This window comes from Acanthochromis polyacanthus, chromosome 4 (assembly GCF_021347895.1).
Source record: "Acanthochromis polyacanthus isolate Apoly-LR-REF ecotype Palm Island chromosome 4, KAUST_Apoly_ChrSc, whole genome shotgun sequence".
In the NCBI taxonomy this organism is placed as follows: Eukaryota; Metazoa; Chordata; class Actinopteri; family Pomacentridae; genus Acanthochromis; species Acanthochromis polyacanthus.
In genome coordinates, this window is record NC_067116.1 from 43694934 (window position 1) to 43721331 (window position 26398).

The following is a 26398-nucleotide window of genomic DNA, read 5'->3' on the forward strand; positions in this document are numbered from 1 at the left end:
TGTTCTGTAAATAACACCACTTTGTACTGTACACATTGCATTTTGCTCAGATAACGCAAAAAAAGGACAACACAAAACGAGATGTTTAGTTGCTTATCATCATTTCATCTTAAATTACAACAGAAACATTCAGTATGTACAGGAATGTCATTCTGCTTGGTGGTAGTCATGCCCAGTAAAATATACAGATTGTAAACATCGCAACGCCACTAGATTTGGTTAGAATTTCTTTTTTTGGTTACATGTGTAAAACCAAAGAAAAGAAAAACAAAGGAAAAAAGATTGATTATTTACGGTAAAGCAAAATGTGATTTGTTATTGAAATATTCTGAAGAGCAACTGCTGTTAGAACAATAATAAGAATACATTTCCTCCACCATTATGAAAAAAAAAACCTGAAACTGACTCCTAATCATCACATTGAACTGAAAACCTCACTCTAATCATGAATTAATGAGCAGCACTCTAATTCCATCACTTGAGACACCACCTGAGTTTCTAGGTTTTGTAGCCACCGGCACACAGCCTTTCCAATAACCTAACTACCAACCTCCTTTTCTTCTATTTGTTCATATACAGAGTACTATTTGATACAGGATGTGGTTATAATCTTCAAGTGCTTCTATAGGTGGTTCATGCCTGATACAGGAGCAGCGGAGGATGTTCACAAAGCAGGAAGGACTGCTGCGGTGGTTGCTCTGGTTCGGAGCTTCTTCACCTACTAAAGATGCAGCAGGCGGACAAGCGTGCAGGCCTTCGCCGCTCACCGTGAATGGCCCGTTTGTTCAAGCTCAAGTACTGCTTGGAGTCTGTCCCACACACCAGGAGGAGAAAAGGAGGGAGTCTGCCTTTCTAAAAGACACATTCATCTGTCCTCTTAAAACGGGACAATTTGTGTAAAAGGTGCCATTTACGGTACATAAATGTAAAGAACAACTCTCACTGCAAGTCTTACAGGCATTTCTTTCTTTCTTTTTTTGTTGTTGTTGACTCTGGAGAGTTTGCATGTTAGGCTGATTTACAAAGCTCTGTGCAAAAGCCACAAAATGTAACCGCGAAGACGACAAGATCTCAGATTTGATCCTTTCTTCAGAAGGAGACTGTGATAATATTCCACAAAAATAAAATGGTGTGTTTCGATGTTTCAAGGAAAGGAAGAAAATGTAAAATGCACACCGACGTTCTCACTCACTCATTCTCACAAACACAGGTTTTGTAGTGTAAAAAGGCGAATCCAACATTCAGAATTTACACCTCATTTGGTCATATTGGTTTTGATCAAAGACACGTTATAAAAGAATAATCCTGCATGATGTGGTGGACACCTGGTGTCATCAAATCAATCATCTCTGCTTTGTATTACACATGAAAAGTGGGAAAGCTTCGTAGCAACAAGGTCAACTGGGGCTGCTGGCTGGGTGGAGCAAGTGTCAGTCATATGGAGGTGGTGCTCTGCTCAATCAACCCCAGCAGCTTGCACGGCACATTTACTCTCCGTCTGCACATTTGACCTTGTTTATCTACTCTACTGCGCCCCTTATGGGTGGCCACTGTGCTAATCAAAGCCCGCTAGAAGCAGCGTTTCATAAATATAGGCACATTTCTCAATTAATCTCTATTTAAAACCACATGAGGAGGTGAAGTTCTTTGTAATATATCTTTAGAAGAGGGCACAGTTGATCCATCGAAGCCGGTCGGGGGCCACGCTGCAGAGCTGCAGATGCCCTTAAAGGTGGTGCACGCAAGAAATAACAAGCCTCCCTCTTCTCCAACCCTCTCGATGAAAAAACAAATCGCCCGCCCTGATAGGCGGAGCTGCTCTGGTCTGCTGAGTGTTGCATTGTGGGACTGCAGAAACAGAACGCTGCCACTGCCCTCGGGTGCCCTCCTCTGTCTGCTACGGGCTGGAGGGCACATGGATGCCGTTCTCCCTGGATCCCTTGGCTTTGTGCAGAGCAGCCTGGATACGGAAGTGTGTCCGTGATTCCATCGAGTAGTTTTTGTAATTTTGCCTGGAAAAAAGCAAAAAGATGAATTTTACAGCGAAACTAAATCAAACCCCATAAATCACAAAACTATTTACAGTAAAGCCCAGTAAACTCCAAAGTAAACCTTGATTTTTATTCCAAAGTTCAATATAAAACTGAATGAAAAACAAAAAGATGAATGGATTAATATTTACATAAATGCAGTGTCATAAGTGATGACTTGTAGTTAAACATTATGTGCACATATGTGACAAAAAGTCCCCTCAGAATCAGCGAAATTTTATGTAGAATAACTTTAGTATGTGTATTGAAGCCATCGAAAGCTTTACCGTCACACTATGAATATTTTCAGAGTTTCAGGCCCTTGAAGCACATAAGAAAAAGTTTAAATTTTGTACTTTTCACTTCACTTTACATATTAAAAGCATTTTGAGCCCTCATATCTTCATAAATACATCAGTTAGACACATGAAATTTCCATGGCTGAAACACATATTTGAGCTCTGTTAAAAGCTGCAACCAAATCAAATTTACATCCATTGCAGGTGTCACAATCTAAAGACAAAATCTCCTTGATTCCCTGGAGAAAACTCTCAAAGGTGCGTTTAGGGTAAACTTTCAGGGGTTCTGTCAGAATGTGTGATAGATGGTTGATCAAAAAATCAAAAGAAAGGATCATTTGTACCTATTTGACACCAGGATCAGCTTTCAGACTTAATTTCTTCTGCAACAAAACTGTTTTCTAACACTCGCAAAATGTAAAATTCCAAATTCTATATCATCAATTAAGTAAAGCCTTGGTACTTCCTGCAGCATTATCATCATCATCACTGTTGTTCCCGATCTGGGGTAGGAAACAGAACAAACTGACAGAACCCAAACGCTAACAGAGGAGAATCTGAAAGACTCTCAGATAAGCTGAATCCTGCATACCAGTTATCAGTGAGATTTATCCAAACTGTTCTATAAAACACGTGAACACAAGCGTCCTTCCACTTCACAGCCACAAGTTACAACTGTGAGTGTTGAAATAAGCCCAGGCACTTGTTCTGACTAACCACCTATCACACATGCTGGTATAAGTCTTGCCGTCTTGCAAATTAAAACAGAACAAAAAAAAAGAAACACATCCAGGGTACCAATTGACTCTATGGATCCATGTCACAGATATGAAACTGCAGCAGTTTTACTGTTCAAACTATGATAAATACCATTAGATTGAGGCTCAAAGTTGGTTGAAGAAGACAAATTAGATTTGGGATCGAGATTGTGAATCCTGGAGAGGACGGGAACTTGATCTGGTTGCAGTTTTTAACAGAACTCAAATGTGTTTTTCAGTCAAATGTGTGTCAGTCTGCTTAGAAATAACAGAAAAGTAACATGAAATAAAAAGCACAAAATTGTTGTGTAATACTTTTGGGTACGACAGGCTAAAAATGATTAATATTCTAGTAATGATTCTTGTTTTGATGAGATTGTGTGTCTGTGGAGGACACACACACACACACACACACACACACACACACACACACACACACACACACACACACACACACACACACACACACACACACACACACACACACACACAGATGGAAGATCATGAAGTAAAACATATATTTTTGGTATAAAGACAAATCATATGCTTTGTAAAATAATGAAATATGGAGTACACAAAACATAATGGTGTACACTTAAGGCAATATACACCCCCTGTCAAAAGTTTTAGGACACTTTCTCATTCAAATAAAGTAGAACCTGTCCTACAACTTTTGACAGGGGTTGTATCTACCAAATTTGGTACACATATGCAGCACATCAGGCTGAACAAAAAAGTCAGTGACATCATTTTGCGTTGAATGTCAGATTTTGCCCATTTTTCTTTTTTTTCTAGAGCAAACTCCTCCTAGGGGGAAACTTCAATTCACCTCAAATTGGGCCAGTACATACAGGAGGCCTTAATGATCCAAAGTTATTAAAATCTTTTTCCAAAGTTAAAGGGCGTGTCCGTGGCGGCCTCTGGAATTTTGATCCTTCGCTGTGAAATTTCAAATGCTGTGTAAATGCCCTGAACATGCTCCAATCTGCCTGAAACTTTACATGTATGATCAGAGTCCTGCCCTGATCACATCCATATGATGAAATACACCCCCTGTCAGAAGTTGTAGGACAGGTTCTACTTTATTTGAATGAGACAGTGTCCTAAAACTTTTGACAGGGGGTGTAACTGCTACAAATGCATAAGAAACATGACAATACGTAACGGTTTAATATCCGTAAAATCTGTCACAAAATAATAAATGTGTACGAGGGCAGAAGCAAAGTCTGAACATGTCTGGACATGTTCTCTCTCTTTTGAGTATGACCTACTGACAGCCTCATGTCCTCTCTGGGGTGTGACCTAGTGGTGAAATATGAGAAGCTGATGTCAAGATCTGACCAATAGATTCAAAAACGTATGATGGTGTCAAAGCGGTCTATCAAAAATGCGCCCTCTAGGTGTGGAAAAAACGACCGACTCTCACAGCATAAAAGACGATGCACAGCCCAGTATTTTCAGCATTTCTTGGGGTTTTATGACTGCTAAGAACTGCTCCTGGATTTTCTGTCGACAATAAATCCTGCTGCCTCTGAATGCTGACTTCTCCTGGTGATTTTTTAAAGATCTTTAACCCTTAGATGACCCGGTAAAGCCGTTTTCTTCCAATGTCTTTGTCATGAGAAGTTTTTATCATCTCATTTTCCAGCTATTGTTAAAAAAAAAAAACATTTCCACATCATTCCATTCAAATTTTTAAGCTACCTTTGATCCTTTTTAGGAAATTAGTGCATTCCTGCCCCATGCTCTTTATCACTGATAAAATCATACAAGGGGTGATGAAGGGACAGAGAGCAGAAAGAGGAAACGAGTGGAAAAATGTCTGTAAAATGGATTTTGACATTCTTCTATTGCTGTTCTGAGTAATGCTCTTATTTTTCAATTATCAAAGTGTTCAAAATCTGTTATAAAGTGAAAATTAAACATATTTCAAACATGAAATCATTTTTGTGTGGACAAAAACAGAATACAAACAAATAAATGCCATAAAAACACACTGATTGTTATTTGGGTAATCTTTGACCCACTGTCCAAATCACTCACACATCTACACCCCCTGTCAAAAGTTTTGAGACGGGTTCTGATTTATTTGAATGAGGAAGTGTCTCAAAACTTTTGACAGGGGGTGTACGGGTTAAATGTGATTTATTCATTCCTGAGCGAGCATTAGAGGAGCACAAACGAGTCATTTTTGCGCAAAATCTGTTCAAACTCAAAGCACTCAGTCGCTCGTCCTTAAATAAAAACCTTTATTTTCTATGCTAGTGATAAGATATGACTCTTGTACGAGTGGTTTTTGACCCACTTATGAAAGAATGTAGGGTGCAATAACATGTGCATCTAACGGTAAAAGAAGCTGTTTGGACATTTGAACACAGTCACGTCTCTGTTCCATGATTTAGGACTTAGTTTACACATGAAAATCTCAGCTCTATGTACTTCTAGGGCCTGTAACTCTGAAAATATTCATAGTATGAAGGTAAAATTTGACATGACTCCATTAAACATACATACTAAAGTTGTTGTACATTAAAAAAAATTCTCTGATTTTGAGGGGAAAGGGTTAGAGGCACTGATTTATCAATTTTTCATGGGATGACCCAAAAGTGAAGGAAAGATCTTCTAAGAGGTTCTCCATGAGAACAGATGACCTTAACATGGGTCGATGTATAATTAAGTGACTTTTGAAGTCCATGGGATATAACTAGTAAAAAAATAATAATGTTTAATGTTCATTATGATCATGTCTTTAAAAATTCTATAATTATTTAATAAGGAAACAATTATTTATTAATAAAAAAATGACTGGATTTCACTAACATATCAACTAAATAACCGTCCAAATTTAATACCAACCACCTTCTAATGAGCTAAACAATAACAAAATGAGCTGATTCATAAATAGTTTGGATTGTGTTCTTTTTATTAAGTTGAGATGATCATGATAGATTTTTTTTGGCAATATATCAAATCTATATAGAAAAAAATAACAAATTGTATCACTTTCAACTAGGGCTGCACAGTAGAGTAGTGGTTAGCACTTTCGCCTTGCAGCAACAAGATCCCGGTTCAAATCCCGGCCTGGGCCTGGGATCTTTCTGCATGGAGTTTGCATGTTCTCCCTGTGCATGTGTGGGTTTTCTCCGGGTACTCCGGCTTCCTCCCACAGCCCAAAAACATGCTGAGGTTAACTGGTTACTCTAAATTGTCCGTAGGTGTGAATGTGAGTGTGATTGTGTGTCTGTATATGTAGCCCTGTGACAGACTGGTGACCTGTCCAGGGTGTCCCCTGCCTTCACCAGAGTCAGCTGGGATAGACTCCAGCACCCCCCATGACCCTAGTGAGGATAAAGCAGTGCATAGAGAATGGATGGATGGATCACTTTCATTACATAAACTCCTCTCCAGGAAGTGTGTTAATTCCAGATCACATGACCTGCTCCACATGATGTCATTTCCTCCTGAAGAAAAGACTGGCCAGACTCCAAGGCTTTCTGACGTATTTAATATAAAGTAGTGTGTGAGTCAAACTTGGATTTATCGCATATCAACAGGTTTATTACAATATCCTAATAGATAACTTTAAATGTTGATTTTAAGCCTGAATACAGCAAAAATGTCAACTATGATGCAAAAAGTCCCACAGTTATATATCGACTGGTATGTTTTTCTGGTTTAAAGACTTACTTTGCAGCTTCTAGGAGTTTGATCGCTTCATCTTTCCTGCCTTGTTCCAGACACAGCAGCCCGTGCTCCAGCAGAGCATTAGGAACCAGGTAGTGGTCGTACTTGATCTGAGTCTCACTGCACACAACGAACAAATCCACACGGTGGTGGATGAACAAAGACTCCCTTTAACTCTTGTTCATTATTCAAAACGGAGCTAAATGTCAGCACCAGCAGAAGATAATTAAATCAGACAAATTGGTGATGCGTGCAGCAAGACGACATCTGCTTCTCTCGTTTGGTTTCGTCTGTACATGTCTTGCAGACTTACTTGCAGAGGACGAGGGTGAAGTAGTGTTCGGCTTCTTCTTGGTGTCCCAGGTGTTTGAGGCAAAGTCCCTTCAGGAGGCTCAGCAGACACTGATCATCTATGGTGAACTCCGTCCCTAAGAAACAAACCCAAGTAGCAGCTGAACTCTGGACACACATGCTCAGTAATTCCATCTACACACAACATCCTATTCTAACATGCCTGAATTAAGTTAAGCATCTGTACAGCATCAAACACATTTGGTTGATTCACTCCGGAGGAAAACAGAATTAGAATTTTATCCCATTAGAACCAGCTTTTGCGAATGTGGTTAATGCATTAGCGTACTTGGGATGCTTTCAAGCTTAGCCTGCGCCTCGTCCAGTGTTTTCAGCATGCCCTCAGTCAGGTCTTTGTGTTTGCCGATGACCGTGTAGCCGTTCCAGATGTACATCATCTCCTAGACGACGAACAAACACAAGCATGGAGCATGCACAGAGGACAATTAATGAAGTTTATACTGATGTAGGTGAATATGAAAACAAATCTCTGCAGCAAACCTTGGAGCTCAATTTGACAATAACTGACGTGATATCACTGGTTCAATGGGCTGAACAGCTGTGAAACTGCACTGGTTCAGCAGATCAAACAGCCAATAAGTCCTGCAAATGTAGGCTAAAAGCTACAAATCATTTTAAATTCATTTAGTTTAGAGCTGACGTTCCTGTACTGCCTTAAAAATGTGAATATTTTGGATGATAATTTAGTTTAATGTTTCCTTTTGAGACGCGAAAGTGTAAAACGAGTAAACTTGCAAAAACACATTCAGGAAACTCAAAATCAACTCATCTCATTGACGTTGCTGGAATTAAACTGAATTGCGTTTTATATGTGATTTTAAAGTAGTTTTTATCCAGCGCTGACCAGTGGAGGAGCAGGAAGAGGGATGGGGTTTTCTGCAAAGTAGCGTCGGGCTTTCCTGATCGCAAACTTCTCTGTCGGTAAAGATTTTCCCGCTATTTTCTGCTTCAGACCTGGAACCTGCCTGAAATTTAACACACACACACATATAGGTGGAGAAAATAAGTTACACATCTCAAAGACAATTTGAAACATCACAAATGACTAAATTCTGGCTATTTTCACATCACTGACAGTCCCACACATTCTCTAACGGGGACAGTCTTTTCCTGGATGATGACATCACACATATGTAAAATTCAAAGTGAATCATCTATGGCTGTCTGTGAGTAATTCCAGCAGCAAGTTCATACCTGAACAGAGTCAGCGCCGTCTCCCCGAAGGTTAGGCAATCATCCTTAGTCAGCATGCTGAGGTAGGCTGCTTTCATATATGCATAGGTGGCCTGAGGGGAAGAGAAACGTGGTTAAAAAAAAATACTGCAGTCTGATCTTTGTTTTTCAGGTTAGATGAGGACGGAAAAAACCCACAAATATTTGGGAACACGGAGACGCCTGCAGCGACGAGGATTTTTATAGGTGAGATGAGAAAAAACAGATATTTTACTGAAGCTCTTTCGTGGTCTTTAAGTCTTTAACCCTACCAGGCTGTTTTCAGGCTAATTTAAGATGCGACACGTTGTAGCCTGTTTGTTTTGTCTACGTTATCCTGATCTTCTATCATTTCATATGACAATACTTGCAGATTTTTTATACTAGCCTTTTAAAGAGGGAAAAAATATTTCTTATTATGAAACTCTGATGATTTTGTATGTATTTATATATGATGCATACTATCTATTGGAAATAAATGCCATTATTTAATTCACTGCATTGTTCCAGGTATAATAAAACTTGCAGATAATTTAATATTCGCCTTTATACTCAAGGTAAACTTATCTGCTGTTATAAAATTGTTACGTTTTTACATGAATCTCACATAAAATGCAAACAGTAGCGATATCTTTCTGAATCTGAAATATCAAACCATGACTGTGCCTCAGAAAGTAGAAGAAAACAAACCTACTTAGTGTCTAATGGAAATAAAAGCCATTACTGCAGAGCTCCAGCTCGTCACACGGCGCCCCCCAGAGTCCAGCATCCTCACTGCATGTTTGTGAATCAAGTAAATTTATTTTGACTATATAGTGGGATACAATGCCAGATTTATGTTGGAAACAAAGCAGAAATGGCTTTAAAACTGGATTACAGAGAAACATCTAATAGTATCATCTGAAAAATCTAAGCTGAGCTGTTTATTTTGATATGCAGTCGGTCTGTGTTGTGAAATTATCTCTGATTTATTCAACCAAAGGCAGCTAACTAAGCTAGTAGCAGATGTTTGGATGTGTCTGATCTGTTGTCATCGCTTCAGTATGGACACAAGTATAATGATAAAATTTAGGTTAATATGTCAAAAGAAACACATATTTAAATACGGATTTAACAATATCTTTGTAATAAAGAATCCAGAGTATGTGGTGATTGACTTGAAACATTGTAACTATGACTAAATTTGATGTACACCCTCTGTCAAAAGTTTTAGGACGTTTTCTCATTCAAATTAATGAGAAAACGCCCTAAAACTTTAGACAGGGGGTGTAACTTTAGAAATATTTTTTGTTTAGACAAACAACCAGCTTTGTTATGAAGGTGAAGTTGTGCAGTTTCATTAAATATCACCTCTACTTTGAGATCAGCTAAACCGAGAGGAGAGATGTGAATTTGTTGGAAACCAAAGCTGCACTTTGCTGCTTGCTATCAGGACTTCCAGTTTGCGCTTATTATTTCACAAGGACGTTTTCAAATCCCTCAGCGCGGCGGCTCACCTTGGACCAGGAGTTCTCCTTGCTGAGCAGGTCGGCGTAGAAGTAGGCCATCTTCCAGTGCCTCTTGTAGGTGAAGCACCACATCAGCTCCCAGTAGCACATGTGGTGAAACTGCTTCCACTGCTGCTGAGCCTCGCAGCACTCCTCAAAACGCTTGATAGCCTGAAGAAACACGCAAAAAAACATTCAGAATCCCTGTTTCTTACACAGATTAAGTCTGAATGCGGACTAAAGCTTGGGGTCATTTATTAATCTCTTTATTTTTGAAAGAAAAGCAGTTTTATTCAGTGAAGATGACACTAAATGAATGATAAATCCAGAGCAGACATAGTTAATGTGGTAAATGACTATTCTATCTGGAAACGCCTGATTTTTAATGGAATATCTCCATAGGGGTACAGAGGAACATTTCCAGCAACCATCACTCCTGTGTTCTAATGCTACATTGTGTTAGCTAATGGTGCTGAAAGGCTCATTGATGGTTAGAAAACCCTTGTGCAGTTATGTTAGCACATGGATAAAAGCGGGAGTTTTCATGGAAAAAATGAAATTGTCTGGATGACCCCAAACTTTTGAACGGTAGTGTACGTGTCTTTAGTTATAGAAAGCTCTATTATCCAATTAACATTAATTATCATGTAAAAAAAGACACACAAAACACAAAAAAACCTTCAACTCAGGGGTCAAAATGTTGTATCATTTAATATATTTACTCAGCAGGCCGAGAACGAATTATACATATTTTGTTTTTGTTACTATTGCTTCAAAAAAAAATAAAAAATGTTTCTTTAGTTACAGAACTTTTTTTTTTACACATAACCAGCTATTAAAAGTTTACGTACATTTGCAGGACGTCCTCAGAATCATAATCATAGTTTTAGTCTGAGCCTTTCTGTCTTTTTATATTCATTACATTTCATTAATTCAGTTAGTGGGTAGTGATAAAAACTGTAAATAAAGTCAGGAATCTTGTCACAGAATCCCTTGTCAGACACGTTAAACGTAGCATTGCTGTCTGTTATAGCGACGACATTCTTTGTTTTCTTGTCTTTGGGGGATTAACCCTCATTGTAAGATGTTAAAACTGATCCTGCTGTTATTGTGGCGCTGCAGGTATTTAATAAACGCATAATAAACTACTGCAAAAAGCTGGAAACAACAAACTAAAGCTTTTTTTAAGTTTAGCGGGGGAAATAAAACTCAGATCACATTCATTTTTGATGAGCATCATTCCTCTGAGCTGTCCGCTTTCATGGCAGTAAAGTTTATTATTATGGATGTTTCTGTTTGTAGCCTGACAGAAAAGAAGATGTGTTATGATTCTGTCACACAAAATGAATCTCTGTGATGTGTGTGGGCTGATATCAGTGCTGAAATGTGGAAAATGCCTTTCATGAATCACGTCAGAAAAGATTTCAATCGCGACTTTTATGGAAACGGGAGCAGGTTGCTCATTCGGATATGAAGCTGAACCTTTCAGCAGAATGCCTGAAAGAGGTTAAAGCAAAACACAAGAAGGGTCAATTATTTGTTTTTATATATAACAGAGCCACTGCAGTATTTCTACAAGTTAAACTGATGAAAATGATGTTTTACTGGGCAAATAATCCCAGAGGAAGAGGAAACAACTCACAGCATCCAGGTTGCCTTTGATCTCTTCTATTCGACCAGCAAAGAACAAAAAGATGGATCCCTGGGGAAAGACGAAAAACACAGTTTGTTTGAGGAAAATTAGGGTGAATTTTAAAAGAAAATGCAGACGCTCCTCCTGGCAGACCTTGGGATATTTCTTGAGATACGGCTGCAGCAGCTTCTCCGCGTCCTCCACGTCTCCTTCTCCGGTTCCTGCACAAGACATTCACAACAAAACCAGCTGAAATGTTCATCTGCTGTCGCGGTACGTCGCAGCTGCGTTCGTGTGCTTGTGTGTCGCTGCTCACCGAGTATGAAGCTCATGAACGTGTGATAACAGAGCAGCAGCATGTTGCACAGGAAGGACCTGAACGTGCTTTCTGCAGAACCCTCCTGGAGCTGCTGGAGGCCGAACTCCTGCGCGAGAACACACAAGAGTTGGAATTAAGTTGGAGGATCTGTGGGATGATTAGCAGCAAAACCAGGACATGTAGGAAAACACTAATGCAGTTTGCAGAAAGTTTGGCGGATGAACAGCGTCTGCTTGTCTGCCAGCATGAACAGAGATGTTGGTTTGTGTGTCTGCATCAACTAGAGCAGGGGTAACAAACACAAGGCCCGTGGGCCAAAACCGGGCCGCCAGAGAGTCTAATCCAGCCTGCTTTGCAAAGCGTAAAAAATTACAGAGAAGACATGAACTGCAGATTGTGAATTAGTAACACTATAAAGTTAAAATAATTTCTAAGTTATTATGATCATAAAGTGAAATACTAGATTGTTCTTTTGTCATTTTGTGTCTCATTTTTGTAATATTTTGACTTTTTTGTCATTTGTTTTATGTTTTTATCATTTTGTGTTTGTGTTTTTTGTCTTGTGCCATTTTGTGATTTGCTTTATTCGTTGTTTATGTCATTGTTGTCGTTTAGTGTTTTTTGTCTCATTTGTGTTGTCTATTTTTTGTTGTTTTGTTCCACATTTTGTCATTTTTTGTCCTGTTGTTTGTCCACTTTTGCCACTTGGCAACTTTTTTTGTCTAATTTCTTGTCTCTTTTTTGTTTTGTTTCGTGTTGCTTGTCTCATTTTTGGCATTTTGTTTCTCGCTTTTGTCGTTTTGTGTCTCATTTTTGTAATTTTTTAACTTTTTTGTCATTTGTTTTATGTTTTTATCATTTGTGTTTCCTTGTGTTTTTTGTCTTGTTTGCGTCATTTTGTGATTTGATTTATTCATTGTTTATGTCATTGTTGTCGTTTAGTGTTTTTTTGTCTCATTTGTATGGTCTATTTGTTGTTGTTTTGTTCCACATTTTGTCATTTTTTGTCCTGTCGTTTGTCCACTTTTGCCACTTGGCAACTTTTTTTGTCTAATTTCTTGTCTCTTTTTTGTTTTGTTTCGCGTTGCTTGTCTCATTTTTTGGCATTTTGTTTCTCGCTTTTGTCGTTTTGTGTTTCATTTTTGTAATATTTTGTCTTGCTTTGTCTGACTTTTGTCATTTGTCTCATGTTTTTGTCATTTTGAGTTTCCTTTAAGTCTTGTGCGTGTTTTTTTATCTTATTTGTGTCATTTTTTGTTTTGCTTTTCATTGTTTTGTTTATTGTTTTTGTCATTTAGTGTTTTTTTGTCTCACTTATATTATTTTTATATTATTTAGTCATTTTGTTTCATTTTTTGTGTCGTTTGTACATTTTTTTCTTTTTTGTCGAGTTTTTTGTCTCTTTTGTTTTGTTTCGTTTCTCTCATTTTTTGGCATTTTCTTTTCTGCTTTTTTCATTTTGTGTCTCATTTTTGTAACATTTCGCCTTGTTTTTGTCGTTTTGATCATAAAGTAAAAATCTATATTGTTCAGTTTCGGATATCTGCAACTAAATGTTTTCTGCTTTTGCAAACACACACTGATCTGTAAGTTTTAATGTGCAAATGACTAAACTGAGGCGTAATGTTGTTGAAACTGAATTATTTTTCCTAAGAAACTTCAGGCTCTTCATAAAGTTTTGTAAAAAGATAGTTCCCTAAATGTGAACATTTTCAGAATGTACCTTTTTTTTAAAAAACTAAAACACATCTGGAGTATTTGGAGTTGTGGTGATTTATAAGTTATTATGTTGTGATTTTACTGCTAACTGGAGATCAAACTGGGCTGAATGTGGAACCTGGACTAAAATGAGTTTGGAGTACAGGATAAATCTGTCACTAGAATACCATCCAAACTAAAACCAGGACCCAAACCTCGACCACCTTCACTGTTAGAGTCATTTTCTGAACATGAATTAATCAGCAGCGACAGAATTGGAAGTCCTTTTTTGTAGCACAACAAGTAATAGGAAGCAGCAAACTGCAAAGATGACACAGTGTTTAGTCAAAATGATCAAACTTTCAAGCCTCTGACACGTCAAGCTGTGCCGCAGGAGAATCAGCACTGCAGCCACAAACCGCAGCTAACATGACCTGCAAATCACACAAACACTTCGTAGAATTTCAGTGTATTATTAGCAGCGCTGCCCACAGAGCAGGAAGCTCCATCTGCCGTCAGAACACCAGATACTGTTCTCAGGAAGACTCACCTTGTTACCAGAAAAACCGACAAACTCCAGCAGCTTCAGCGTCCGTGTGGGCAGCATGGAGATCATCTGCAGAAAGAAGACAATCAGTGGAGCCGAAAGGCTGGAAACACGATTACAGGAACTTTCTCTGGAGGTTTCCACAGAAAAACGCTGAAATACGATAAGCACGGAGCAAAACGCACCGCCTGACTGAACGGTACTTTGCTGTGTGTTCATCTTTTGGACTTTGAGTGTTGCTGTTTAATTATAAGCAGCTTAAGCATCACAAACTATGATTTTTTTTTTTTTTACTTTGGATTAGGCTCCAGACATACACTACCGTTCAAAAGTTTGGGGTCATCCAGACACTTTCACACTTTTATCCATGTGCTAACATAACTGCACAAGGGTTTTCTAACCATCAATGAGCCTTTCAACACCATTAGCTAACACAATGTAGCATTAGAACACAGGAGTGATGGTTGCTGGAAATGTCCCAGATAGCAAACTATGGGTGAATCAATGTTGAATCTATGTTGAGACCTAACGTAGAAATTATACAGAAAGCGCAAGGTTGATAAAAAGTTGAGTCAACGTTTGCTTTTCAACCATAAATCACACTTTACCCAGATAGCAAAAGATGTTAAATCAATGTTGAATTAGGGTTAAGAAGGTCGAATTGTGGTTACGGTTGAAGACTGATGGATGGATCAACGTTGATTCAACAACATTTTGTCAACATTGAAGTTTGTGTTTAAAAGATGCCATTGAATCTACATTGTATTTTGGTTTAATTAAAATGTTTGACAGGTCAATGTTTAATTAATGTTGAATCTATGTTTGCAAACATGTGAGCTATGTAAGCAAACGTTGACTCAACATTTTATCAACCTTGCGCTTTCTGTATAATTTCGACGTTGGGTCTCAACATAGATTCAACATTGATTCACCCATAGTTTGCTATCTGGGGTTCCTCTGTACCCCTATGGAGATATTTCATTAATAATTTCCACCTAGAATAGTCATTTACCACATTAACAATGTCTACACTGGATTTATTATTCATTTAGTGTTATCCTCATTGAACAAAAAAATGTTTTTCTTTCAAAAATAAGGTAATTTCTCAGTGACCCCAAACTTTTAAACGGTAGTGTGTCCAGCGTTGTTTCTGGATTTGTTTTTGCTGCCGTCACTGTGGACTCATTTTTCACTGCAATTAAAAGTCCTGCACCTCTGCGGAAACAGCAAAACCACGGCTAGAAGCAGAGATGTTCCCAAATGGTGGAACAAACTACCAAACTCTGTGCGTTCTGCTGAGTCCCTTTCTACTTTTAAGAGACAATTGAAGACTCAATTGTTCAGAGAACACCGAGGCACTTAATCTGACTCCACCTTAGGGGTAGAATAAGTCAGGTGGTCCAAAACCCAGCACTTACTTAGCACTGACAAAGTTAGGAAAAAAAAAAAAGGGGGGGGGGCGGTTGGCACTTGGTCCGCAATTTGATGGCAACACCTTTGACCAATCGCACTTTTTGCACTTACTACAGGTTTTTCCTTATGTCTGAATTCTTGCTTGTGTTGTACGTCGCTTTGGACAAAAGCGTCTGCTAAATGAAATAGTAGAATTGTAGAGAACTGAGCAACGTCTTCTGTGAAGCATGACACAGCTCTAATGCCATAAATAATGAAGAAAAGAAGAAAAAAATTCCCCAAAAATTCCCTAAATGAAAAACCCTGGAATCAACAAGCACAGCATTTTTCACATAGGCGTTACCAATACTGGGCAATAAAAATGGTGACTCTCACTAATTCATTCTGACTCGTCTCCACACTGCTCTTTGTAAACACAGCTGGCATTTCAGCCAAAAAAATCCCCTTAAATCTGTGCTGTGACTGGATGTTTCAGCTGAGTTATGGCTGTGCGGTTACACCGAGGAATGACTTTTTTCTTGTTTTTTTTCTTTTGCAAAACAAATGGCTTATTTTTGGAAAACCTTTCTATGAGACATGCAGAACAAAGTGATGAAATGTGATGAAATTTCACAATTATAAGCTTCGTCACACATGCCCGGTTTAAGGAAAGCTTCATTTTCTTGGGTTTTTTGCAGAACATATCTTTGCCCTTCATAGAATAGTTTCACAAGGATGTCTTTGTTGAATTGTTCCTATTGTTGTTCCCAAAGGGATTTATTTGAAGGAATCTTTGTACCGCAATCCAATGGTACATTGATACTAAATGTAAACCACTAAGGTGGTAAAAAAAAAAAAAAAACAAAGCTAAGAAGGCAAAGCTGCAGCCTCAGAGAGGAGGCACGTCGTTGGTGATACTGCACAAACAAAAGCTCTAAAAATTCAAAATCTTCCTTCTAATTAAGGGGGTGCCTTTACCACACAGCACCACAACAACAGATATGTCTACAATTTACACCATATCTTTGGAAAATGCTTACATGAGGCATGCAGAATAAAGTGATTTTGATGAGGATTCCTTCAGCATTTGCAGTTTCTGGCTGTGATAAATGGTGTAACTTTGACAGTTTTCTCAAGTTTTTCCAACCAACTGACACAGATTCTGCTGTTCAGAGGGTTCAACCACAAATACAAACCATTTCTATTTACCAGATTAAAGGCAAAAACAGAAGGATTCCTCAAAAATTACCGAAAAAACCATGGAATCAACACGCACAGCATTTTTCACATAGGTGTATAGTAGTCAAAACAAATGGTGACTCTTACTAATTCCATCATGACTAGTCTCCACACTGCTCTTTGTAAACACATCCAAAATTTCATAGAATCAAGTCATTTTAAGAAAAGTCACTATTTTAAGCTTAGATTTGGTCAATTTTTCCGATAAAACCCCAAGTGCCACGTGATTAGTTTGAGGAAAATCCACACATTCTTTCCATCTTTACATGGAAAAATGGTGTCATTTTCACAATTCTTTAAAGCTTTTCAAATCGCTGACAAGTTTTGGTGTGCAGAGGGTTCAACAACAGATACAAACCGTCACACTGAACCCTCAACTTACCAGATTAAAGGCTCCTACTCCCAGTTTAACGCCGCCTTCGAAATGGCCGTGGTTGTCGCCGTGAGTGTATCCGGAGGACTGGAGGACGGTGTGAAGCTCTCTGTGAGACAATACATCACAGGATGGCATTAACGGTGTCACAAAGTAGCAAAAAAGTTAAGATTTCCAGGGAAACGATGCGACCGATAATGCGGAGACTCTCACTTGTACGTCTGGTAGCTGTTCCTCACTTTGATTCCCCCTTTAATGAAGCTGATCATGTTTTCATCCTGAGCGGGAAATAGAGAGAAATAAGGGATGAGCATGAGGAAAGATAAGACTATTATCAGTGGACGTTTCAGAGGATCTGGCCGTGTTTCGCTCCTGACCTGAAGGAAGGTGAGCGCTGCCCTTTGCAGAAGACACTCAGCGTAGCAAACTTCTGCATGGAGTTCCTCTGAGAAACAAAAGAAAATTTAAAGTCATCTTCAGTCAGACAGTTTAAAATAGAGCTCATAACCAAAGGGACATACACATACACATGCATACACCCATCAGACATAACTTTATGATGTCTGATCTACTTTTTCCCCCAATAACCGATATGCTGATATTGTCCAGCTCTCAATTTCTGAGTCTGATATCAACCGATATGGATATATGTGGGCTATTTAACTAATTCTAGGTCACATCACATATCTCCTGTTGTTGAATGAACACATGTAACAGGGTCAATTATACATTAATATATGTGTGTGTATATGGAATACAGTATATTGTACTTTAGTTATTGTGATAATTACACAAAATCTGTGTCTGTGGATTTGTTTTTGTTTGTTTTTGTTTCAGTTAATGCCTGACTAGTTGAGCCTCCTTGTCAGTAAGCGGAACTTTGGTTCGGTTTGTATTACTACAGCCACATTCTATGTAGCACTGCCCTCTATAAGTGGCGTTTTCGCGCCGATTTTCTCCCCTTTTGACATGAATCTCTGTGGGAGAGGTAAGCGGTTTTGCTGTCCGGTGAAATTCCTGTTCTAGCAAGCTAAAACTTGTCACAAGATGCTTACTTTGTTATCATCTGATCTGTTTAGGGGCATGTGTTGTCGCGATCACTGACAGGAGGATTTTGTGTTAATATTTTCATGTCAGGTATGTTATTTTCTGTTTGAAAAACTTAACGTTACCCTTTTGACATGAATCTCTGTGGGAGAGGGGCATGTGTTGTCGCGATCACTGACAGGAGGATTTTGTGTTAATATTTTCATGTCAGGAGCCGGAAAATAAATGGAGACTGCCTCCAAAAAGATGCACGCCTGAGTTTTGCATAACACAACGCAGAGACAGAAACAAACCGGTCACACTTGGTGCCGTGACGACCCGTCGCATCTCCGATCAGCGCTCGTCTGGTCCCCGGGGTTCGGCTGCTGTCACTGGGCTCCTGTCGGCTACTCCTCCGTCCTGTCTGCTGCTCTGCGGCGTCGGAGTCTGCGCTCGCTTCTGCGGGTGTGAGAGGTTTGCTGACCGATTCAAGGGTCGTAAAACGGACACTCGCCACCTGTTTAGGAGTGTGTGTGTTTTTTTTCTCTTTATTATTTTTTTTATCTTCGTTTCTTTCTCCCGCCGTTTTTTTTGTCATGTTAGTTTATGCTGGCGATACTGCTGTGACCAGCCAGTGAATTGAAGGAATAGTTTGATCATTGTAGTGTGAAAGGACACAAAAAAAAAAAACTGTGTGAAGGACAAGTATCTGTTATAACTGGGGCAGAAACCTTGTTTTGACAGTGGGTTTGTTGTTCTCATCATCTGTTTTAGTCAAATATTTGAGAGAACATTTAGGTACAAGAATATAGGTTTATATATATATATTTTTTTTTTGCTGGTATTGCACTTATATTACTGTATTGGTATAGCTCTTTGGGGTGGATATTTTTGAGGTTCATGTTATGGATGGAAATGTGAATAATGTCACTTTTGGTGTGGGGAGGGGCCGGCAGGTTGCTGGTAGGGGTTGGTCGTTGTCCCCCGGTGTTCCCTCATACATAGCTGATCAGACAGTTAACCCACCTTTGACTCCCACTGCTAGTTCCACCCCTATTTCCCATGCAGATCCCATGCCCACACAAGTCATGCCTGCTGATTTTTATGGGGACATGATTGCAAATCTGGCTAAACAGATTGGAGAAAACATTTCAGCCAGCATTAACACTATGCGCCAGCCTAGTACCGCTCAGCCTCAGTCTCCCACCACCTGTCAGCCATCCAGCGAGGCTGGTTTGTCACATTTGAAGGTTGTTGTGCAATCAGACACCAGACCTCCACCTTATTTCAGGGGTGATCATGCTGATGCGTTCTCTGTTCATGAATGGGAGGACATGATGAGATGTTACTTAAATAGGATAAAGTGTGACAGTCCTGCTGAAATGCTTGACCTGATAATGTCGAGACTAACTGGCAAAGCTAGGGACGTGGTGAAGGTTTCGCTCCGCAGCCGTCCTGAACTGAGTATAGCTGACCCGCCCACAGCTGTGTTTGACATACTGAAAGGTAACTTCAGTGAGCTGTCATTCTCTAACTTACCTATGAAAGATTTCTACAGCACCATCCCCTGTGTTGGTGAGAGTGCTATGGACTACTGGATTCGCCTTAACAAGTCCATTGATGCTGCCGATGAGTGTCTTCGGAGGCGGGGTAAATCTGTGGAGGACCCCAGTGCTGAGGTGGTCTCGATGTTTATTAATCATTGTCCTGACCCCAGACTCGCCATGTCATTCCAGCTGAAGGTGCCTGAGCAGTGGACTGCAGCTGAGGTCCAGGAGCGTCTGGATGCTCACATGAGGAATGTGAGACAGACAGCAGCCCAGTCCCAATGCACGGTGGGTTTGTCGGCCTACAGTCAGAGGCCCTTAGCTGATTCTTTTCACCCACCTGACCTTAGCGTGGCCCAGCCCGCCTTAGTGGTGCACCAGCCGCAGCCTCCTTCTAACCCTCTTCTGGCCTTCGCCCCGGCCTGTGGTCAGCCCCACTCAGACAGTGTTGTTGTGAACTCACGTGAGCCTGCATCCTTGTCCCTGCCTCCTTCTGCCATCTCTGTCCCAGCTCACCCTGCTGTTGATTCAACTACTGCCGATTCTGGTGTTCAACAAGTTGTGGCGATGTTTGACAAAGTCCTGGCCTTGTGCAACGCTTCCCTTGGAACCACTCAGAGACCAGTCAGCCGTCAGCCAGGAAATCATCAGCCCGCCCACCATCGAACTGGTCGACCCCGTAACCTGCAGGCTTCCGAGACCTCAATACGCAGGGTCTGTAGTTCCAGGGACCACACTACCCATGCACACTGCAGGCTTTATAGATTGTGCCTAAACTGCTTCAGTCCTGGTCACATCAGAAGTCAATGCCCGCAGGCCTCCCTTTCCCCAGGCACGCCACCACCTTCTCCCTCCAATGCAGATTTAAACTAGCCTGCCCGTGTAGTGAGAGTGGTAACATGGGCGGTACTGCTGACCCTACGAGGATGTCTTCTCCAAAGACAAGCTGGATTGTGGGGAAGCAAAGGAGTTTGTCCACCGAATCCACCTTACTGATGATCGCCCCTTCCGGCTGCCATATCGCCGTGTCCCTCCAGCACACTATCATAAACTGAGAGAGGTGCTGTCTGAGATGGAGTTGAAAGGCATCATCAGTAAGTCTGTCAGCGAATATGCTTCGTCACTGGTCCTTGTCTGGAAGAAGTCAGGAGAACTGAGGATCTGCACTGACTTTCGCTGGCTTAATGCCAAAACTGTCAAGGACGCCCACCCGCTACCTCACCAAGCCGACTGTCTCGCTGCCCTTGGGGGCAACTCCTTTTTCAGCACCATGGACCTCACATCGGGGTTCTACAACATCCCGCTCCATGAGTCCGACAGGCGGTACACGGCCTTTACGACACCCTTAGGCCTGTACGAATATAACAGACTCCCCCAGGGCTTATGCAACAGTCCCGCATCATTCATGCGGATGATGGTCAGTGTGTTTGGTGACTTGAACTTCTCCAGCCTCCTATGTTATCTGGACGACCTACTTGTCTTTGCCCCGTCCGAGGAAGAAGCCCTGAAACGGTTGGAGACTGTCTTCTCACGTCTCCGAGCCAACAACCTGAAGTTAGCCCAGAAGAAGTGCTACTTCCTACGCAGGTCCGTGAGGTTTCTTGGTCATGTGGTGGACAGTAGTGGTGTCTCAGTCGACGAGGAGAAAGTAAAGGCTATCTCGGCTTTCAGGAGGGAGGACCTCATGAACGAGAATGGCTGCTCTCCATCTCAACAGAGGGTCAAATCCTTCCTTGGGATGGTGCTGTTTTATCAGCATTTCATTCCGGGCTGTTCTTCCATCGCCAAGCCTCTCTACAACTTGACTGCGGGGCAGAAGAGGAAGGCCAAAGGTTCCTTTGGTCGGAGACGGGCTGGCACCTTCCGAGAACTGACTCCTCAGGATTGGACTCCCGCCTGTGAGAAAGCGTTTGAGGATCTGAAAAGCGCACTCCTCAATAGTGTGGTGTTGGCACACCCAGACTTTGATAGGCCATTCATTCTTTCCACCGATGCTTCCCTTGACGGTCTGGGTGCTGTCCTGTCGCAGGTGCCTCCTGGTGAGGAGAAGGCAAGACCAATCGCCTTCGCGAGCAGAACCCTCAGTCGCAGTCAAGCCAACTATCCTGCCCACAGGCTGGAATTCTTGGCTCTGAAATGGGCGGTCTGCGATAAATTTAGCCACTGGCTCAAGGGTCACAGGTTCACTGTCTGGTCCGACAACAATCCGCTCACATACATTCTGACCAAGCCAAAACTTGACGCCTGTGAACAGCGGTGGGTCTCTAAGCTGGCTCCGTATGCCTTTGAGATTAAACACATTCCTGGCAGGCTGAATGTGGTGGCAGATGCCCTCAGCAGAGACCCATTTGTGAAGCCTCTGAGGCAGCGGCTGCTGTGCGAGCCATACTCTGAGCTGCTAGACCAAGCAGATGATGTCAGCGACAGGCGTGTGCAGGATGCCTTCCGCCTCACATGCCAGCCACAGTCACTAGGGGGCCCCTCTCACTCTGCTGCCATTGAGGGTTCAATGTCTGAGGATGATGTCTCCTCCCTCCTCTCTTCTTTGGATGAGTGGGACTCTGCTCCCAGGCAGCGTGCGGCGTCCATGGCTGACCACCTGACCGCTTTCACACCCCCTGGCCAGGACATGTTGCCTTCCTTATCTCGCGCTGAGCTTCAGTCACACCAGCAGCAGGACCCAGTCGTCTCACGGGTCGCTCACTATGTCGACAGGAAACGCAGACCTTCCAGACGTGAACGCCACAATGAGAGTCAGCCGACTCTGAGGGTCCTGAAGCAGTGGGATAGGTTAACACTTCTGGAAGGCATCCTCTATAGGGTCACAAAGGACCCCTCGCGCTGAGCTTCAGTCACACCAGCAGCAGGACCCAGTCGTCTCACGGGTCGCTCACTATGTCGACAGGAAACGCAGACCTTCCAGACGTGAACGCCACAATGAGAGTCAGCCGACTCTGAGGGTCCTGAAGCAGTGGGATAGGTTAACACTTCTGGAAGGCATCCTCTATAGGGTCACAAAGGACCCCTTGACTAAACAGAAGAGGTTTCAGTTTGTTGTGCCTGAGTCCCTGAAGGCAGATGCGTTGTCTGGTGTTCACGACCACGCTGGTCATCAGGGTCAGCCCCGCACACTCTCTTTGGCCCGCCAGCGCTTCTTCTGGTATGATATGGAAAGGGATGTCCGCAATCACGTGAAGCACTGCCTCAGATGTGTGCTCAGCAAGACCCCCGAGCCTTCAGCTAGGGCCCCACTGGAGAGTATTAAAACTTCTGCCCCTCTTGAGCTCGTGAGCATTGACTTTTGGTCTGCTGAGGATAATAACAACAAGTCTGTGGATGTACTGGTGATCACTGATCACTTTATGAAGTTGGCCCATGCTTTTCCCTGTCAGGACCAAACCTCCAAGAGGGTGGCCAAGAAGCTGTGGGACAACTTCTTCTGCATCTACGACTTCCCTCAGCGCCTCCATTCCGACCAGGGAGCGAACTTCGAGAGTGAGTTGATTGCCGAGCTCTTAAAGTTGTCAGGAGTTGACAAGTCACACACCTCACCTTACCACCCTATGGGAAACGGCAGCACAGAGAGGTTTAACCGCACCTTGGGCAACATGTTGAGATCTCTACCCCTTCGCTCCAAACAGAAGTGGCTGCAAATGATCCAGACCATGACCTTTGTATACAATTGCACTGTACATGAGACCACCGGGTTTGCACCCTTCTATTTGATGTTCGGGAGAGTCCCAAGGCTGCCGGTTGACCTTCTCTTCAAGAACGTGCTCCATGATGTGACTGTGTGTGACTATGATGCTTATGTGAAATCTCTTTTGGAAGATCTGCACTGTGCGATGGCTTTGGCTCAGAAGAACTGCACAGCTGAGCAGAAACACCAGTGTAATCAGTACAACAAACGGGTCAAAGGTCAGCCTCTGTCTCTCGGTGACCAGGTGCTACTGGCAAACAAAGGCATAAAGGGGAAACGTAAGCTCTCTGACAAGTGGCTGCCTGTTGTGCATACTGTGGTGGCCTCAAAACCTGCCCTCCATATCTACCGGATCAGGGACCCTGAAGGAAATGAACGTGTAGTTCACCGAAACCTGTTGCTTCAGGTCAACTTCCTTCCACTGGAGGACGCTTTGGATGATGATGATGCTCCAATGTCCTTGCCCACCCCTAGTATGGCCAATAACCCCCCCGAATCTGTTTGGCATGAGACTGATGTATCTGGTTTAGATACTGCAGCTGCAACGGCTGGGCCATCACTTACGGGTTCTCTGTTGAGTATTGGTGACTGGGATATTGGTCGCACTGCCTCCTGGGTACGTGAGCAGTCCTCCACTGATGAGCCCCTTGGTTCAGGCTGTCAGTCACCCCCTCTTTTAGCGACCTCATCTATTAATGGTGACCCCGCCACTGCTGTGGACCCCCCAACAGCTTCCCCAGCTCTCCTGCTGCAACCACCACCTGCCAGTCCGCCTCGAGCGTCTGATATTGATGGCCAACTGACTTCACGGTTTGGCAGAGTCATTAAACCAGTGTGCCGATTGATTGAGTCTATGGCACAACTTGAGTCCGTTCTAGGGGTCCAGTCAGGATCCCGTCCTGTTCTTCATGTGTGAAATGTATGAATCAGGGTGGCGTGTTATGATAAGCTGCTCTTTATGTTATTATAGTTTCATGTTGCTGTATAGGCCCTTTTTTTTTCCTCACCTGTATCATCGGCCTGTGTATGTGTGGTGTATAAGGCACCTCACCTTGTCTATGGAGTGTTGTGGGTTCTTGCTAGGCGCCGAGCAATTCCCTCATCTTCCAATCCTTTTAATAGGAAGCTCTTCTTGCTGGTTCACATATTTGGTTGTGGTTCTTAATGGCCTGCGTGCTATTGACAGTTGTTTTGCTGCCCAGATGTTTGTGTAATTCTGGGGGGGTGAGTGTAACAGGGTCAATTATACATTAATATATGTGTGTGTATATGGAATACAGTATATTGTACTTTAGTTATTGTGATAATTACACAAAATCTGTGTCTGTGGATTTGTTTTTGTTTGTTTTTGTTTCAGTTAATGCCTGACTAGTTGAGCCTCCTTGTCAGTAAGCGGAACTTTGGTTCGGTTTGTATTACTACAGCCACATTCTATGTAGCACTGCCCTCTATAAGTGGCGTTTTCGCGCCGATTTTCTCCCCTTTTGACATGAATCTCTGTGGGAGAGGTAAGTGGTTTTGCTGTCCGGTGAAATTCCTGTTCTAGCAAGCTAAAACTTGTCACAAGATGCTTACTTTGTTATCATCTGATCTGTTTAGGGGCATGTGTTGTCGCGATCACTGACAGGAGGATTTTGTGTTAATATTTTCATGTCAGGTATGTTATTTTCTGTTTGAAAAACTTAACGTTACCCTTTTGACATGAATCTTTGTGGGAGAGGGGCATGTGTTGTCGCGATCACTGACAGGAGGATTTTGTGTTAATATTTTCATGTCAGGAGCCGGAAAATAAATGGAGACTGCCTCCAAAAAGATGCACGCCTGAGTTTTGCATAACACAACGCAGAGACAGAAACAAACCGGTCACACACATCATGCCTGGTTTTATCGTGACGCCTCATTGGATGCATTCTTAACCCTCGTGTCGTCCTGCAGATCAAAATTGATCCGTTTTAAAGTTTGAAAACGTGGAAGAAATATATATTTTCACAGTGAAACTTCTGATGTCCACATTTTCAACATTTTTGGGAAATTTTTCAACATTTTTTGGTGGAAAAAAGAAATGTTGAAAATGTTTCCTAAGAATATTCACAAAAAAATGAACCAAAATCTAGTGAATTTCACTGGATTTTGGTTGATTTTTATGTCATTTTTTATTTATATTTTTATTTTCTTAAAGAAAATCTCAGAAATTTTACTGATATATATGTAATCACTTCAGATATTTTTAAGATTTTTGGAAGATTTTTTTCTAATTTTTTAAAAATATTTACAAGAGTTTTCTTGCCAAATTTGGGGATTTTTTTTTTTTTTAAAAAATACAATTTTGAAGGGAAACTTTTAAGGAATTATTGTAATTTTCTTCCTGAAGGTTTTGCAAATTTTCAGAAATTTGGGGCATTCTTTGCTGATTTTTTTGGATTTTTTTCAAACAAGGAAACAATGTTTTTTGGTGCCCGTAAATGAGGACAACAGGAGGGTTAAACAAAAAGACATTTAAACATTTTTTTAAAAAGCCATTTCTGACAGGTTTGGTTTTTCCTGATCCATGTTTTAGTCTTTTCAGAAAAGTCTTTAAAATCAGTGTTTATCTTTACTTCAACAAGGAGCTTATTCCATTCTGTTATTGGTTTGTCCAAAGGCAGCTTTACATCAAGGAATACAACACTGCCACCTAGAAGAAGCCCTTGTTGTCCTGGTAGGATATCCAGAAGTGCAATGATTGAAAAACTAGAGAAGTGAGGGCATATAACCATGAAAACTGAATGCACATGATCATACATGATCATGTTTTGCTGTGACTAGCATGAGATACAATATAAGAATGTGACATAATGTTGTGGCTGATGGGTGTATACAGAACTTTAACGTGAGTGCACAGACACAGCTTCACACATTCACGTTGTCAGACACACAAACCTCTGACATCCGATACATCCGGACTTTACTGACCTTCTGTGAAGCTTTTGGAGAAGCTCGACTTCTTCCGGTGTCTGACGGAGAGAGCAAAGAATTAAAAAAACAGAAAACCATCGATCTCAAATCGATCAAGACAAAACCTCTGAGCTGTTTTCTAGCAGCA

The 26398-nt window shown here is 41.5% G+C and overlaps 1 protein-coding gene across 4 annotated transcripts in view; it reads right to left on the bottom strand.

Moving 5' to 3' along the window:
- Window positions 1–84: 84 nt before the first annotated feature.
- ttc39a (tetratricopeptide repeat domain 39A) overlaps window positions 85–26398 on the bottom strand; it is a 59226-nt gene continuing 32912 nt past the window's right edge. For all 4 annotated transcript variants that reach the window (XM_051947365.1, XM_051947368.1, XM_051947367.1 and 1 more), the window contains 15 exons: window positions 26269–26309; window positions 17421–17488; window positions 17257–17321; window positions 17053–17152; window positions 14043–14108; window positions 11792–11900; window positions 11629–11696; window positions 11485–11544; window positions 9852–10013; window positions 8338–8429; window positions 7988–8108; window positions 7412–7523; window positions 7085–7199; window positions 6775–6891; window positions 85–2012 (listed from right to left, as the gene is read on the bottom strand). In XM_051947365.1, the coding sequence (XP_051803325.1) occupies window positions 1898–2012; window positions 6775–6891; window positions 7085–7199; window positions 7412–7523; window positions 7988–8108; window positions 8338–8429; window positions 9852–10013; window positions 11485–11544; window positions 11629–11696; window positions 11792–11900; window positions 14043–14108; window positions 17053–17152; window positions 17257–17321; window positions 17421–17488; window positions 26269–26309 (1411 nt within the window). In that variant the 3' untranslated portion in view covers window positions 85–1897. The remainder of the gene's footprint in view (window positions 2013–6774; window positions 6892–7084; window positions 7200–7411; window positions 7524–7987; window positions 8109–8337; window positions 8430–9851; window positions 10014–11484; window positions 11545–11628; window positions 11697–11791; window positions 11901–14042; window positions 14109–17052; window positions 17153–17256; window positions 17322–17420; window positions 17489–26268; window positions 26310–26398) is intronic.